Below are 16,210 nucleotides of genomic sequence, written 5' to 3' on the forward strand. Positions count from 1 at the left end.
ATGAGCCATTAGGTCATTCAGCAGAGACATTTCAGCATTTGCTTTGTCCTGCCTGGAGAAGCAGACAGATTAGCTTTGAATGTTTCAGCTCTCTTACGCGACGCACAGAGGCTGAGAGACTTGGCATGTGAACTATTATATATTGATGCAGATTTTTCATTCAGCTTCATTAGAAGGCAACTAATTCAAAAATATTTTAAAACATACATATTTCAGCAGCCAACCTGGCAGCCGATACCAATACCAATAAAGGAACTGTCCAGATCTCTAACTTATCATTTACCTTTAACATTGTTATATAGGTCAATGAAGAAGACGGATCCTTTTGAAACGACCCATTGTTTGATTTAGTCATTTAGGATGGCAATGTACTATAAGAAGGCATACGATTGCTGCCACATTTCATAGCATGAGAAATGACCCTTAAATCTAAAATGTGGCGACTGTGGTCAATAAAAGGACAAGAAAAGAAAGCTACATCCTTCATACTAAAAAGTCATCGTGTAATCTACTCCAATTATTCCCAGGGGGCACTTGTACTCCGCAGGGTACTTCTGCAATTTTAGTATCAGGCCGTACGAGGAAAGATTATGGGGTGGTTCAGCTAAGTTGAAAAAATAAACAGAAATTAAAATGATTCAACAATATAGACCCAAATATTTGTGTTAGTAATAATCACACAGATGGGCTTTAGTGATGCTGATAGTGTACTTCCTGTCACAAAAACTACAAACTCCAAAGCTATCTTGTGATATAGCCTGAAAACTAATCAGACAAAAGCTAACAAAGAGGGTAAAAGTATCAATGGTCGAAGCACCCATATTCTTCTGCTCTGAATGATAGGAAGATAGAAAAAAGGGGGGGGCAAGCCTAAACATAGACAACACTAGGATGACTTTATCTTGAATGAATTCACAGGTGCAGCCATGGATCAACCACAGCCACCGTGTTTTCCCAGCAGTGAAATATTATCCAGCAATACCATGAAGACCTCCCATCTATCAAAGGGGTACGATGAAGGAGTACCTGACTGGGCTCCAGTGGTGCATCAGACAAAAGGTTGGGAGCCATTCTGTACTACTGTACTGTAACTACAGCGCTTTTTACAGGAAATGTTCTATGTAGCCACCATGATGTCGAGCAGTGTGAATTAATGAATCCTCAATGTTGCAGAGCATTAGCTTAATCTTAATCACCTGCCAGAGGGGATCGTGTTGCCTTGTTGTGATAACTAGTCAACACTTGACCGATAACACTGGCCTTTAATTAAAACATTTTCCTCACTCCTCTCCCATTTTTGTGAAAGAACTTAAAGCACAGAACTTTGTCTAGAAACAAACCTGCCTTACATTGCTCTCTGCAGAGAGATCTGTTGTGCACACAAACTGTGTATTGCAAAAAAAAACGCCAGCTAAGACATATTATATCATCATGAAAGATACATATCTCATAAATGGTGCAACTAAATAAGATTATATTGGCCCTGTCTGCAGAGTGGCTAATGGAGGCTGTGGTGGACAGGGAATACGACCTGTTAGCTGACTGTGTTTGCATGAAATGCTAGCCCGCCAGGCTTTCTCACTGCTGTTCTCGCAGAGATAAATCCCTGTTGCACTTAGTAGTCATCCATTTTTAATGCCGCAGCCTCAGCTGGAGAGATGCATGAAGACAGAGGGGAGAGGGGGGGAAACAGGGAGGAGGGTGGGGGGGAACAACCAAGGTGCGGATGACACCAGCCGGATGCCTCAGGCTAATGTATGTATAGTCTACTTGATGTGTTTTGTACTGTATGCTCAGCATCAGCAGCAATTATGAGTGTCTGGGGTTGCTTTGCTGGTGAGTCGGGCCGCAGACAGTAAAGTCATTCATGAACTCATCATGGTTTTACTCTATTTATTGTTCCCTCATTGCTGGGACTTTTGTAAGAAACCAAGCGGATGCAGTAAGCGCTCACAGCTGCACAACTGTGTACAGAAATGACTATTCCCAAAAAAGCAAGAAGCAGCAGCAAAGCTTCCTGCCTGTTTTTGAGCCCCTTAATATGTCTGCAGCAGCCATTCCACAGATGGCAGGCGGAGTAGGCCGGGAGGGCCAGCTATTCAATCCACTTCAGTGCAAACATGATCCGTTTGAATGGCGAAGCATAAGCCAAGACATTCTTGTGTGGGCAGACCTCCCTAAACAACCCCGAACAACCGTGGCACTGTGTTTGTCCTGCAGAGACAAATCTTTAAGATACGAGAGCAGCAGTTTGTCCAAAAGCAAAGGTTAAAGGGACGTTTTTCTCTGTTAAATGTGTTGTTGTGTGTATTGAGGGATCAACACTGAAATAACCCAGAGTTTGTGTTAGCTAGTCAGTTTGAAAGCCAATTCAAGTGAAGCTGGTGGTTTTTAGTCGATTTTCCTGCTTGATTTAATCAGTCTATCTGCAAATCAATAAATCAGTCAGTAAAACATTTTAGACTCTTACACAACTTTTCTGTTTATAAAAGGGTTTATAAAGTCAGCCAAATGTTGATTAAACCAACCAAAGAAGATGACCACATAGATCCAAACATTTGATAAGTTTTTATTTCTCTAGTGGACTCATATGTTGTTATTCTGCACAGCAGCATACAGGAAATTGTGGTAAAATATAAATAACAAAGTTCAACAGTGTTTTTCTTTTTCTATTATTCATTTAATCAAAAAGACCTCTGTTAAAAGTGGCACATTTTGTCAGCCTTTTTCAATATCCACTCTCTCGCACACTCTCAAGAATGCAACATTGAACAACTAAACTTTAAAAAGTATGGGTATAATCATTATTTACAGACAATCACCTTTTGGTGAGCGACGCTTATAGCTTCTTGGAAATTCACTTCCATAATGTTAAATGCGACAAAATGAAAATACAATTATGTTATACAAAGATCAAAAATACTATCAAAAACCCTTATTATAAATGGCAGCACTATATCAATAAACTGCTGTTGACATTTTACATGTAAGTACAAAATCCTGTTGAGGTAGCGCCCTCTGAAGTCACTTGTAATGTTAAAATACTGAATAAACATCACTTTATATACAATACAGCAAATCTCTCTTCTTTCTTCAATGCAATTGTATTCCTTTGGTAAACAAAACTGTCAGAAATGTGCAGTCCTGCAAGTGACACTTTCAATCATACATTCACAACATTTTTGCATCTATTTTTTGGATTCTTCAGAAAAGAAATAACGGGATAACATGTTGTTGTTTACCAACATTCATTTGCTCTTTTGCACCCCCACCCACACTGGGAGTGAAAGGTAAATGGGACTCACTCCACTTGATATGGCAGAGCAGAGCTGCACAGGAGACTCTCTGGTGAATACACTGTCAGGGCAAACCAAAGGAAAAAAGAAAAACACCATAGAGAGTGAGAGAGACCTGACAGAAAGGAAATCCAGTGTGTCGCCCTTATTTGGGAATGTAAACATAACAAAATGTAGGCTAGTATATCTCATTTCTGACTGCTTGTAAAGTCAGATAACGTTCTCATCACATAGGAGAAGAGGTTTGGCTTGGCAACAATTGATTATAATGTTCCCCGGAGAATATGAGCTCTAAACAGAGGCCACATTGTCTTTTTTTTTTTTTTTTCCTGCCTCGCAGATTGAATGTCAACTTTTCGAGCAAGTTGGAAAATATGTTGGAGTTTTTTAGGCAGGCAGATGGGATCAAAGAGTTCCTCCTCCTCCTCCAGTCAGACGCACACAACGTACTCATTACTGACACATTCTTGAGCTTCTTTAATGGCAAACATAACTTTGGTTTTCTAAGACGAGAAAGAAAATCGTAGCGAGCTTAGCTCACCGTACAAAAATACTTGGTAGAAATATGACATTCATCCCCTTTGCCAATGTCAGTGTGTTTCCCTACATGACCAAAATAGCCTACTTTTCTTTAGAATTTATTCACACTTTGTGATTATTGATACATGTATTTATATGCACACGCTCAAATGACTACATACTAGCAAGAAAAATAAATCCAATGTATAAAGCATAAAATTATTCTATGTGGATAAAAGAACTATAAAAATATAAGAGATCTTAGAGAGAAAAAAAGATAAAATCAATATGTTTATGAAACTGGGATAAAGGCTAAATCAAAACAGTCATGTGGAAATTGTTCAGTGCAATTCAATTTACTTTATAGTCATGTCTGTTTAGAATATTTTCATCCTCTTACCACCCACAGCCCTCCCTCCCTTTAATGGTCGCTGGGATGGTTGGTCTTTTGACAGTGGACAGTATTTTATCGTGTGGGCATTGTCCCCGTTGGCACTGCAAAGGGGGCAGGTATAAGCCCTCAGAATCGGGCACACGACCCTGCCGTCCGGAGTCTTCAGGACGTGAGAGCCGTACACCTCCTCGGGGGCTCCGTTATTTCGGCAGAAGACGCAGATTTTGGGCTCCTGCTTGCTCCTGGAAGCGGGTTTGCGCATCTTTCTCTCCATGCCGAACAGATCGAATCCCGCGAAGCTCCCACCAAAGCCCACCTCTCGCTCCGGCTGGACGCCGAGCTGGTTCTGGAAGGGGCTCAGTATAGAGAAACGCTCCTTCAAGTCCAGGATGGAGGTCGGCGGGGGGCTCCCGGACGGGCAGCAGCAGTCCATGTGCCCGTTCTCTCCAACACCGCCCGCGATTACGCACGGACACGCCGGGGAATCGTCCAAGCCCAGGGTCGCTTTCAGGGACTCGGTGATGGAATTGGGGTTCTGGGGCATGCTGAGCTTATTATTCTTCGTAACCAACGTCGTCAGCCCGAGATAGTCGTTCCAGAAATTAAAAGTATAGTCATAAGGGCTGCGCGCATTCAAATAGTTGTGATTGAGAAAATCCATGGCAACTTGTGGTCGTTTGCTTGCGGTCAAAAGGCGAAACAACCAGTGTAATCCGTAAAGTCTTTGTACCCAGAGTTCGTCTCCAGGAATGGTTCATGCACAGCGATGTGGTCTCCAGTGTTCCTGTTATGTTTGAGCGTCCTGCAAACAGGCTTTCTGGTTATAAGGACCAGGAGGGCGGGGCGCTCTCCCTTCAAAACCAAGTTTCTGATCAGGTTGAAAGCAGGCTCCCTTTTTTCAAAGCCACATTTAGACAGAGTTGTTTTCTTGCGGGCAGGCGCTTTGTCGACATCAATCATCATTCTGGCGTTCAGGGATTCGGGCATTTTCATTTTAAAAGTAGTTAATAGTTTGGGCAAGTGCGCAGAGAAATAATTTCGTGCACATAGCCCCACTGTAGTTAATAACATTATTTCAGTGCGACTACCAATCAATTAGGAGGAGGATAGCTTGGCTCTTTGTTCCCCTTTGGTAGTAAAACATCACAATTCCGCATGTTTGGTGAATCAATAGCATTGCGCGCTGAATACCATCAACGCCAAGTCGGGCGTTCACACACCTTAACCCCTTGTGCGCCAAGAGCAGAGGGCCTTTGTTCCAGACAGCAGCCATCATATCACTGTCCTGGGAGGAATAATCTGTGCTGATGCATCCTATTATGCTAGAATTGAATCAATAAGAGACAAACCCTCACGTTTCTATGTTTCCTTATCCTGAAGAGGTTTATGGCTCTATTTACTGCACATGCTAATGACTGTTTTTCAGTTCAAATAACTAATCTATATAATCCTGTGTCGTTAATTATAACACTGTTTCCTTACATTTTTTTCAGAATTATGTTTTTTCCTTTTCTTTATGACAGTACAGTCTACTAGCTGAAATGGGTTTATTACAGGACAATGGAATCACCCTACATACTGTTAGGCATACTCATACTGAGAAATACACATTGAAAATGTAAATCTACTATAAACCCAAACCCTACAGTTGAAAACATCTGCAGAATTTGTCTGTTTACTCCACAAGGGCATCTCAGTGTATTAAACTCAGGTTTAGTTGTCAGACACCACATCAGTCCACTCAGTCATGATGTAAACACAACATGCAGAACAGTTCAACAGGGGGCAGCATAGTGCAATTACAGGTCAGTTCATTTTAAGCCAGAAGACCCCTTCACCCCTCCCTCCCATCCTTCTCTCAATGAATGAGAGTGCCAAACAAAACCTACAGTAATGATCCACTGGCTGGAAGATGAAAGTCACCCATGATGTTCCACTCGGCAGATGTCATTAGTATACTGTGATTCCACCGAGGCCATTTGGTCATTTGGAGAGAGGAGCGCACACTGTACAGATTTATTCAATGTAATTAGGACTTGAATAATAAACATCTGGCATTTGCGCAATTAATGTGAAGCTACATGACAGCCAAGCATATAATGACATATGTGTGGGGCTATTTGGTGTTGTTAAAGAGTCCGTTCACCCAAATTACTAAATATTTTCTCATTTTTCTAGTGGTATCTAGCCAGAATTAGTTTGTGGCACTAACAGTGGCAGGCTTCTCTCTCCATTAATGTCCCTATTAATATGGTTAATTCACACAACACGCTGTCAGGATTTCATAGGTACCATTTCTTTGGTAAAAGTTATTCCTAAGAACACTTTTCAGAGTAAAGACTGGATTATCCAGAATAATGAGGACATATTTTGAAAGTTGCAGATGAGTCTTGATTAAATGATTTTATCATTTAGGTATTTTGTATCTTCAGAGACAATGCTTGTTTTACTTCATTGCTGCTCAACTGTTGCAAGAGTTTGTAAAGCTCCTCAGGTACAAAAATAGATTGCTGCCTTTAGCTATACCTTTACTTAAAAGCCCAGAGTTGTGGCTTGAGGTATGAAGTCAGTTCCTCATCTGATACATCAACAACAACATAGAATAACCTTTCACAGTCACCCAAGTGCCTTGGACCTACAGGCTGTTTTTCATCACCAAGAAGCCCTTTACATGAAGAGTGTTTGGGTTCTTATTGTCTATTACTATTCTTTTTATACAAGTGGAGAGCTCACTACATGTGCCCTGCTGCTCTTGCAACAATTGTTTTCATTATAAAAGGACATGTTAAGACTCTTTACATGTAGAATAAATGTCTCTACAATAATCCTGCCTATTAAATTTGAGCACATTGGCTTTCCAACAGTGATCCGGATTGTGATTCTCTAGGTAAAAATCCAGAGGGGATATGAGGCAGCCGTCCTAAACAGGGCACTCATTGCGGGCCTCAGATCCTGTGATGAAGTGGGCAGCTCAGGAATGTGGAAGCAGCCCTCTTGAAACAACGATAACACGAGTGACTGGTGTTCTAATTAAAACTTCCAGGGGGAGGCTGCAAGAACTCACTGACTTGGAAGGCTTGCATCTATTTTTAAGGAATCTAATAAGAATGCACTACCTTCAGAGACAGAGTGATAAAAGCAGAACAAAAGCACAGTCCAATGAGCTCTGATGTTTCAGAGGCCATTTCTCTCTGTTCTGTGTGTTCAGCAAGTTAGTTTGAAATAGTATTGACTGCTCATTGGATTTTCACTCCCGAGCCCCCATTCAGCTGCTGCAAAATATGAATTTTATGATGAAGCATTAATAATGTATGTGATCGCCATTTCTTTTTTTGCAAGCCAGGGCAGATTGTGCGAGCAGATTCCTGTGTTGCTGCAGAGTAACTGAAATATTCATGGCCATATTATTCCTTAATTTTGTTGTGACTAAGAGGGATTTATTCTCATCCATTAAGTAAAGCTAATTCTGCGGCCGCCTCGAGGTTGCATGAGTATATTGGACAAGGAAGTGAGATTAGCAGTGGAATGATGCATAACATCAGTGGGGTGGCTACGGCTGTAAATCGATTTAGGAATCACACTGACTAAGTGATTGTTGTGTAAGTGTTTTGTTTTTTTTGCTTGACAGGGGGAAAAACACAGATCAGGAAAAGTGGTCGCTGGTTGAGGAAGACACTGTTTTTAATGATCAAATCATATTTCCAGCAAGGGCTCATTAGCAACATTAGACTTACATCTACATTTTTTTTTGTCTGTTTGTGCTTTAGATGAATTATGCAATGCAAATCAGCTCAGACGTGCCTTTTGCTGAAGTTAGGGGTATGATAATGAGTGATTTATATATCATCTTGAAGAGCTAATCTGCTTCATGCATTATGATTAGAATCGTCGACACATTCTGTGCTGTGATCCAGGCCTAAGTTTTGGCAAACAGGACTGGATTTGTCGGATGTGGGGTGAAAAGTCTGCTCAATTCATATTTGACACGATAAATGAATGATTGATGTTACTGTGGAATGCATGAAGAAAGCTGATCCCTTTTTTCACTCTTATTGCATCTGTTTGCACTGCTAGTAATAATTTAAATGCATCATTTGGGCATGTTTTGATTCATTAACATCAGATATGGTGTCTCTAACCTATTTTTTTCTGTGAAATACCAAAATGTGTTCTGTGGCTGTCTGGTTATCCTTTGTTCTCTGCTGCTTATTTCATGAGGCAAGTTTTAGCAGTGGCCTTGGAGAGGCGAATGCAGTGGGAAGGATTACACAAAGCACACACACAGGGAAGCTTTCTGCATATTCCTACACTGCTGCTGGAGGCAGCTGCCACAGATAAATCATTACAATGCCTTGCTTAAAGATACTTTAGATGTGGATACTCCCTCCAACTCTATTTAAGATAATAATCCAAGATTTGGTATTACAAAAGGCCTCAGTAATAACCAGCCCCTCCATCTCCATGTTTACAGAGCAACATATTGATCACTGAAACAATACATAATGTGTTTGCAGGAATTGCTGAAAAATCCATTTTGCCATATCGATTGCTGTAATGAAGATGAATGCTGAATCACTCAGTATGAAAATGGTTCACGTGCATTTGCAACCTGCATTTTTCATACCATTTTTTGGTTACACACACTGCTCTTTTTTTTAAGCCGCCGACCCAAAGATTACCATGTGTTTCCATTCACAGCCATTAGAGCTCTGTTTGTGATTATGCAAATGAGAAAACATGCAGGAAATTTAATCAGAGCGCAAATTTGATTTCACGTGAAAGAGTGCTGCAGGGTGGGGGCTTGATCGCATAATACTGAGCAACTGAATTATGTTCAATATTTGTTTTCGCAGTGGGCCTCCACTCGGACACGCCACAGCTTTATAGGCTTAAGGTTCGCCTTGGTTCGGAGGCTTGAAGTTAACAGTGCTGCGTAAGGTTTGATTATCCTTTGTTCTCCCCAGAGATGCTGAATGGAAACTGCAGTTAATGGGAAGCATTTCCATATTAGCAGCAGCAAAGCATGGCAGCTTGTGTTTATGCATTTTTATTATTGTTGCGTCCCCTGAACCTAATATCTAAGTGCTCAGTTTTCTTTTGTTCCCCAGCTGAACAGCAAGAAAATGGGCTCTTTGTAATTGCACATAAACTCAGAGGATGGCAATATGCTGTTGTGTGTGCCACTGTAGATAACTGGTGATTAAACTGAATGTTACTCCAGAAGCATGACAGAATAGAAACTAATAAAGCATGTCAGTCAATAATGGAGGTGGGTCTGTTTATCAAGCTCAGAGATGTAGAACAAACAAATGCTTTTTTAGAGACCAGCTCAGTTTAGTCATCCTGGTACCTGAAGTCTCAAGGTAATGACAGGTGGGCTGCTGTACGTTATTCTTATGTTTCAGAAAACAATCGCTGTCAGCGTACAGCTCTAAAGCCTGGAAAATTTTCTTACAACTTGACCTTGTATCAATCTACATGCACACCAGACAGAAGCAAATAAGGCTATATGTTTGTGTCAGAACTACAGAAAAAAAAAAAATCAGTACAAGTCAAGTACCTCCAGAGCAAATTTGTAAATTTCGCCTGGAGATCTTAAGTTAATTTAGCACTTTTCTAGCAAATACCAGAAGCAGATAGGGCCGTTCTGTGTGCATAGGGAAGCAACCTAAAAATGCAGGTTTGTGGGGCATCTGGTCTCAGGTATACCAAGCCTTAAGGAATAGTTCACCCCAAAAATATGATCCCACACCCCCTAAATTCAAATCACTTCACATTTACTACAGCCATTTTGAGTGCCCTCCTTTTTGTTCCTCAGTCTTCAAAAAGATAAACTTCCCATTAAGGGTACTGCACTGACTTTACACATTTTAGTTTAATCATGAAGTGCCATTTTTATGTAGTTCTGAAGATTGCTGTCCAAAAGTTTGAATAATTTATAGCACCAAATCATAACAGAAGTTCAGGGCACTTTTCATATAGAGCAGGTCCAGATATAGGTGAATATTTACAGCGACCCAACAATCCCCTCAAGGAGCAAGCATTTGGCAACACTGGCAAAGAAAAAAAAAAAAAAAAAGTTCAGGCAGTAACCTCAAGCAGAACCAGGCTCTGGGTGGGCATCCATCTGCCTCATCTGGTGGGTTGATGTTAATGTTATCCCAGTTTGAGCTTAAGGCTTAAAATGAACAAATCCCACCTTCAAAAATGAAGTTTGGAGCACCCCTTTAAGTAGCAACGCTTGTGGGGAGGAATAGTTTCTGTATAAGCAATTTACAGCTACGGTAGTAACTGTTCCTTGGGTAGAATGTTTAAAACCTTTGATTCAGTAAAATCCCTAAAGGCACCATGAAAACTGATGTTGCAATTCCAAGTATCTACCCAACTGCATGCCATGCCCTTCACTCCAGCTTAAGTCCAGAGAGTTGTCATTTCAGTTTCCACTACCCCCTCAGAGTAAAAAAGGCACAAATTCATTGGTTAAAGTTAAATGCTGCATAAGCAATTTTATTTCACTGGCTTGAATTACTGACTGACATTTCCAGTTAAATAATTTGGCCCAGTCAGACATGACTTTGAGCTGAGTCAGTGCTTCCATCTGTTCATGAGGACAAGGCCACAATTAAAGCAATACAAGATGTGACAATCGTGGATCCTAAATTAGGACTCAAATTAGGATCAGCCTTGACTCAGGATCTCAGGATCAGCCTTGTCTGTTGTCTCAACAGACAAGGGAATCAGAAATTATTAAAGTATTTCTGATTCTGATTCCCTTGTCTGTTGAGCATAATTACACATGGTCCTTGACATCTACAGGTAGGTTGAAGGTACTATCATATCTCCATACATGCAGTCTTCCTCCAAAGAAAGATTGTACTTTCTTCCGCTTCCTCCTTTGTAGGCACTTGTCACAATTCTGAGCCAGCCTCTCTCACCCTAGAACCCCCCCCCAAAAAAAATAAATAAAAAACCCTCAAGGTCACTTGGATCATAAATCAAGTGCACCCACTGCATTTCATTCCAACATCCCAATTTTTAAATGCCAAGTTTAAAAGCTACTGAACCATGCAAGGACTGAGGCGATTGAGTTACTATGTGATGACTCACCCATGGTTCTCCCCAGGAATTACGCACAATCCAGTATTCAGTGCCATTTTCTACTCCCCAGCCAGCTACTGACACAATGTGGTTGATGTCAGGAGTCTCAACATACTCAGTACAGACCCCCGGTGTATGCATCAAGTTTCTCTGTGGCCATGATTCCACAGCTGAGGGAAGAGGGATTCAATTGTCATTCAGCATGTATGGCCATTGCTGGTACAACATTGAAGTGATTAGCCATCCTCAAACTGTAGACATTCTGAAAACTGAGGACATTTCTAATTCAGCTTTTATAACTGCTGAAAAAAAAAAAAAAAAGGAACCCGATTGGCCCGCCAGTATAGATTTCTGCCATCATATCTTCCCGTCCACTAATGGCTCCAAAGTCACCTACTTTCCATAAAGTGTAGTTCTGCACAGTGTTGCACTTTCCAAAAGTGGAACAAGTCCCACATGCATTGAATGGTTTGCATTCTGAGGGAGAAAAACATTAAGGCTTGTGGATAAAAACTAAACGGATCAAACAAAGTGCACACTACTGCAGTGTTCTTACTCTGGTCAAGTGCCTGGTAGTTATTACAGGTTTCGTCAGGGATGCCATGATTGTGGGCATACTCCCACACCCCTCCATGGTCCCCTCCATGACAGGTGCCAGACTCAGCGCAGTCAACCACGTGTTGGACAGAAATATAAGAAGATGGCCACGCTCCTTTCCACTTGATGTTTATACGATCTACAGCAGTGAAGAGGAAGTTCCCACAAATGCAATATTTATTCTGGAAAAGCTCAGCTCAAGTCTCAAATGATTTGATATTACCAAGGTTCCCATCTGTTATCTTGTCACAAGATTTAATTTGCATAATATTGAGGAAAGATTTTGATTTCCTCCAAGCAAAGCCATGTCCAAATGGGCAAGCTCCAAATTCAGATTAAAGTCAACACATTATAGAGATGGTGCACCAGAACCATGGGTTCTCTGTATGCAAGACTATTATCCCCGGTCGCACATAAAATTCTAGCCTTAAGTGCAACATTTGTTAAATACATCAATTTACAAAGAGTTACTTAAATTTGATACCACTTGCTTGTCTGTATGCAATACAGGAAGCAAGGCCCAGACGACAATTAGCTTAGCCTAAAGACTATAAGCAAGGGGACAACTATCACGGCAGTGACTGAGAAATTAGTTTGAGTTTTTCTAAAACCTAAAATTTGTCTTATGCTAAGCCAATTGATTACCAACTCAAGCTTCCCATTCAACACAGACATGAAAGGTCCCATCTTTTCATCCAACTATTGGCAGGAAGCAAAGAAGACTTTTTTGCAAGCAATAGTAACTATTACATTTAGTTTTAGAAGTTTTAAGGTCAAAGGAATTTCAGTGGTGCTTGTAAGTTGTCTTTAAAAGTTAAAAAGGCAGCATCTTTTTCAGAAACAAACCCTGAATAATCAAGAGACCTCATGTTAGAAGTTTTATCTAGGACTAGTCTGTACTATGAAGTGTTGTTGAAGTATGTTCTGTGGATTATCTAGAGGGGGAACACAATTATGATACGTGGCTGTAGGTTTTAAACTTTAATACTGTTTAAAAACAAGGAACTTTCTGTGCCAATTAAACCCACTAAAGGCAAGTCAGAAAATGTTGCTAAAACAGCTTGCTTAAAATAAATCAATCTAACCTGCCATTGCACTTGTGCTGCTATGAGCCCAGCAGGAACCACAGTACTGAGGGATGTGCTGGTTACGAGTCGTACTGGCGTAGTTTATGCCATTTACATTCCTCCAGTCCCAGGACTTTGGTAGCTTAGCAAGGTTCAGAATTTCATGTGGACGAGGTGCCGTTCTGAGGAGAAAAAAAAAAAATTAATTCTTCCGAATCATTTTACAAGCGCAATGAGATTTTAAGTGCAGCAGGTCGACAGTGACGCTGCCTCCATGTCAGTTTCCGAAACAAATACACCTCAGCAGGGTTACTATGATGACGCAGAAGCAAAAACACAGCCAGGTCAGACTACAATCCTCATCACAAATCTGAGACTGAGGAATTTGGTCAAGTATGCACATTTCTAAATTAATCTCAATTAACTACTGAATGAATGCTATCAAAGTCATACAAGACAAACTAGTCGATGCTGTTAGTGACCAAGGATCCAGGCAAACTTCATTGTGAATGAGTGAACCCAAGAACGCAATCCATATGTAAACTACTTTTGTTCAAGGGCAAACCTTCTGTGTATAAGTCCTAGAATTTTCACTGGAAATAGCAAAATTAACCTCAATCATCTGTAATCCAAGAACTAACTTATAGCTTGCTCAGGGCAGTGCAGAGCTTGTGAAGCACAATTGAAGGCAAAAACGGTCTTAAGAATTAAGACAATGATGGTTTTAAATGTCATCAAGAAAGCTCTTAAGTCTATTTACAGCAGCAGCATGAGTGGGATTCATCTTCATCAGAACAAGCATCTAAAAAGTTATTCAATAAAAACCTAGCCAAACTGTTCAGAGATACAGAGAAAGCCTCTAGAAGTGCCTTTACACACCAAACCTCAGTCAAAAAAAAAAAAAACAATACAGTTGACCCATGACCCAGAAAGAGAATGACAAAAAAAAAAAAATACAGAAGACACAAAAATTAAGAGCCAAAAGATGAAACTCATGAGCAGGCAACTCACTTCACCCCAAAATTGGGTTTCCTGGGCACTGACTGGTAACAACTTGGCCTACCACTAAAAAAGTGCCTTGCTGAAACTGCAAGTGTCATGAGCATGAAAAGAAAAATGAAAAACTGAGCCATGCTGAAGACCAGAGCCTCAAACAACAAGCTACAAACCACTTTGGTTTGGCATAAATACCCCACAGGACCACCTGCCCGACCGACTTAAACAGAGCAAACCTGCGGTGTGTCATCAAGCTAGTTAGGCTTTATTGATCTCACCTGGGAGTTGCTCTGATTTAGTGCAGGTAGCAGTGGAGAAAATGACTGGACACATTCTGTCAGATTAGCTGGAGAGCACACGTTTCCTGAGAGACAAAGGTTCCCAGTGACTTTATGTTTCAATGTTTATAGATGTGAAATAAATTAATTAGAAATTAAATGTTATTCAGGAATTGAATCGTTAATCTTTTCAATAATTTAATCTCTTGACTAAAGTTTCAATTATTTATTATAATGTAACTTTAAAATGCAGGAAAAGGGCAAGATAGTGGGCAACAGGTGCAAAACACAGCCAGCTGCATTAACAAACAAAAAAAAGAGAAGAATTTATAGTTTGAGGCAAGGTTTTGAACTGCCTCTAGTTAAAGAAAGCTACAGATACAAAGAAATTCAGTTGTACTTTTTATTGTATGTTTCATTTAGTTTCTTCTGCTTCTGTGTCAACAGTTACTTTGTTTTTGATGATGTTGTTTTTGGGTCATAATTACCTACATAATTTTACATGTTTACTTATACTTATGTACTTATATGCCGTATGTCTTCTCTCTGTCTTCTGCAAAATCAGTTGAAGTGAAGCAAGGTGAACACATTTTGGCCACTGATATTTCTTTAAGAGAAGAAAATATTTTTTCTTCGGCATAACCAAATGGCAACCACAATGACAAGCATAATGGAAGTCAAAAGTACAACAGATTGACTCCAACTTAGTATCTTTCTATGGATGTTGATATTTGAAGTAACTGTGATTGATGAATAATCTTCAGATATGCTACGAGTTTAAATCTTTAGTTGCATGAGTAAGAGAACACAAACACTCCATGAATGCCTTTTTTTTGTTGATAAATCTATTCATTCAAAAGATGTCTTTTCAGAAGCCTGTTTTAAAGTTATATTGATGCATTAATCCTTGACAGAATCTCATCATTATGTTGCCTCAGTCTCATGTCACTTTGTCATTTTGTTTATGCTTTTTGCAGCCTCTGTGATAACAAAGACTTTATCAGGCTTCATTTTGAGACCGCAAACAGAGCATGATACTAATTGACTGCCTGCCATCCTCTTCCATCTGCAGGAATAGAAAGTCATATTTAATGCGTTGATTAAAATCTAATCCCTCCTTGTGAGTCGGAGATGAAAGTAATTTTCGTGTAATGGAGACTATTAATATTTAGATATAGAAAGGAAACCAGATCCCAGATTTGCAATCAGCTGGAGGATGGTAAATTATATTTAAGGCTGCCAGTGAACTGGAAACCACAGCGTGCAATCCAAATAAGTTTGAGTCTTTTACAAATTAATGCTTTGATTTCTTCTCGCATATAAATGTATGCTTTTCATATTTCTCTCTCTCTCTCTCTGCTCTCTCTCCTCTCTGCCTCTCTCCCTCTGGCTCTCTCTCTCTCTCGTTCTCTCCTCTCTCGTCTCGTCTCTCCTCGTCTTTTTTTCTATGTTATAATGAGACCTTCTTAAATTAGGCTATTTACCATTTATCCTGATATGTCTTCTGATCGTGACTTAACCCCTTATACACTAAAGCCAGAAGTATGTGGACTCCCTTGTCCACATCCCTGTTGTATTCTTTTGGCATGGTTCTGCCTGCGCATGCAGAGCCCAGACCTCAAGCCCATCCAACCCCTTTGGGATGAACTGGAACGCAGACTGCAAGTCAGGCCAACACCCAACATCAGTGTTGGACATCACTGACGCTCTTGTGGCTGAATGGGAGCAAATCCCTGCAGCAAGGTTCCAAAATCTTATGGAAAGCCTAAAACCGGAAGAGTGTAGGCTGTTACTGCTGCAGATTAATGCCTATGAATTTGGAAAGAGCTGTTCAACAATCACATCCAAGAGTTCGTAAGTTGTTTTTGAAGATACTGAGAGCATTGGGTGTTTAATGTCCAATCTTTCAAAAGGTTTAGGCCTTTAACATGATCACCCATATCCATTGATTCATGGCTGTTGTTT

The 16,210-nt window shown here is 40.3% G+C and overlaps 1 protein-coding gene and 1 pseudogene across 1 annotated transcript; both read right to left on the minus strand.

Moving 5' to 3' along the window:
- Positions 1 to 2,549: 2,549 nt before the first annotated feature.
- Positions 2,550 to 5,037, minus strand: nanos1 (nanos homolog 1). The gene has a single exon (XM_035669714.1). It carries the CDS (start codon positions 4,868 to 4,870, stop codon positions 4,193 to 4,195), a length of 678 nt encoding a protein of 225 aa, XP_035525607.1. The 5' UTR covers positions 4,871 to 5,037; the 3' UTR covers positions 2,550 to 4,192.
- Positions 5,038 to 11,019: 5,982 nt separating this feature from the next.
- LOC118333787 lies at positions 11,020 to 14,104 on the minus strand (annotated as a pseudogene).
- Positions 14,105 to 16,210: the final 2,106 nt, after the last annotated feature.

Source organism: Morone saxatilis, unplaced genomic scaffold, assembly GCF_004916995.1.
Source record: "Morone saxatilis isolate NCDOM2014 unplaced genomic scaffold, NCSU_SB_2.0 Contig22, whole genome shotgun sequence".
Taxonomy (NCBI): domain Eukaryota; kingdom Metazoa; phylum Chordata; class Actinopteri; family Moronidae; genus Morone; species Morone saxatilis.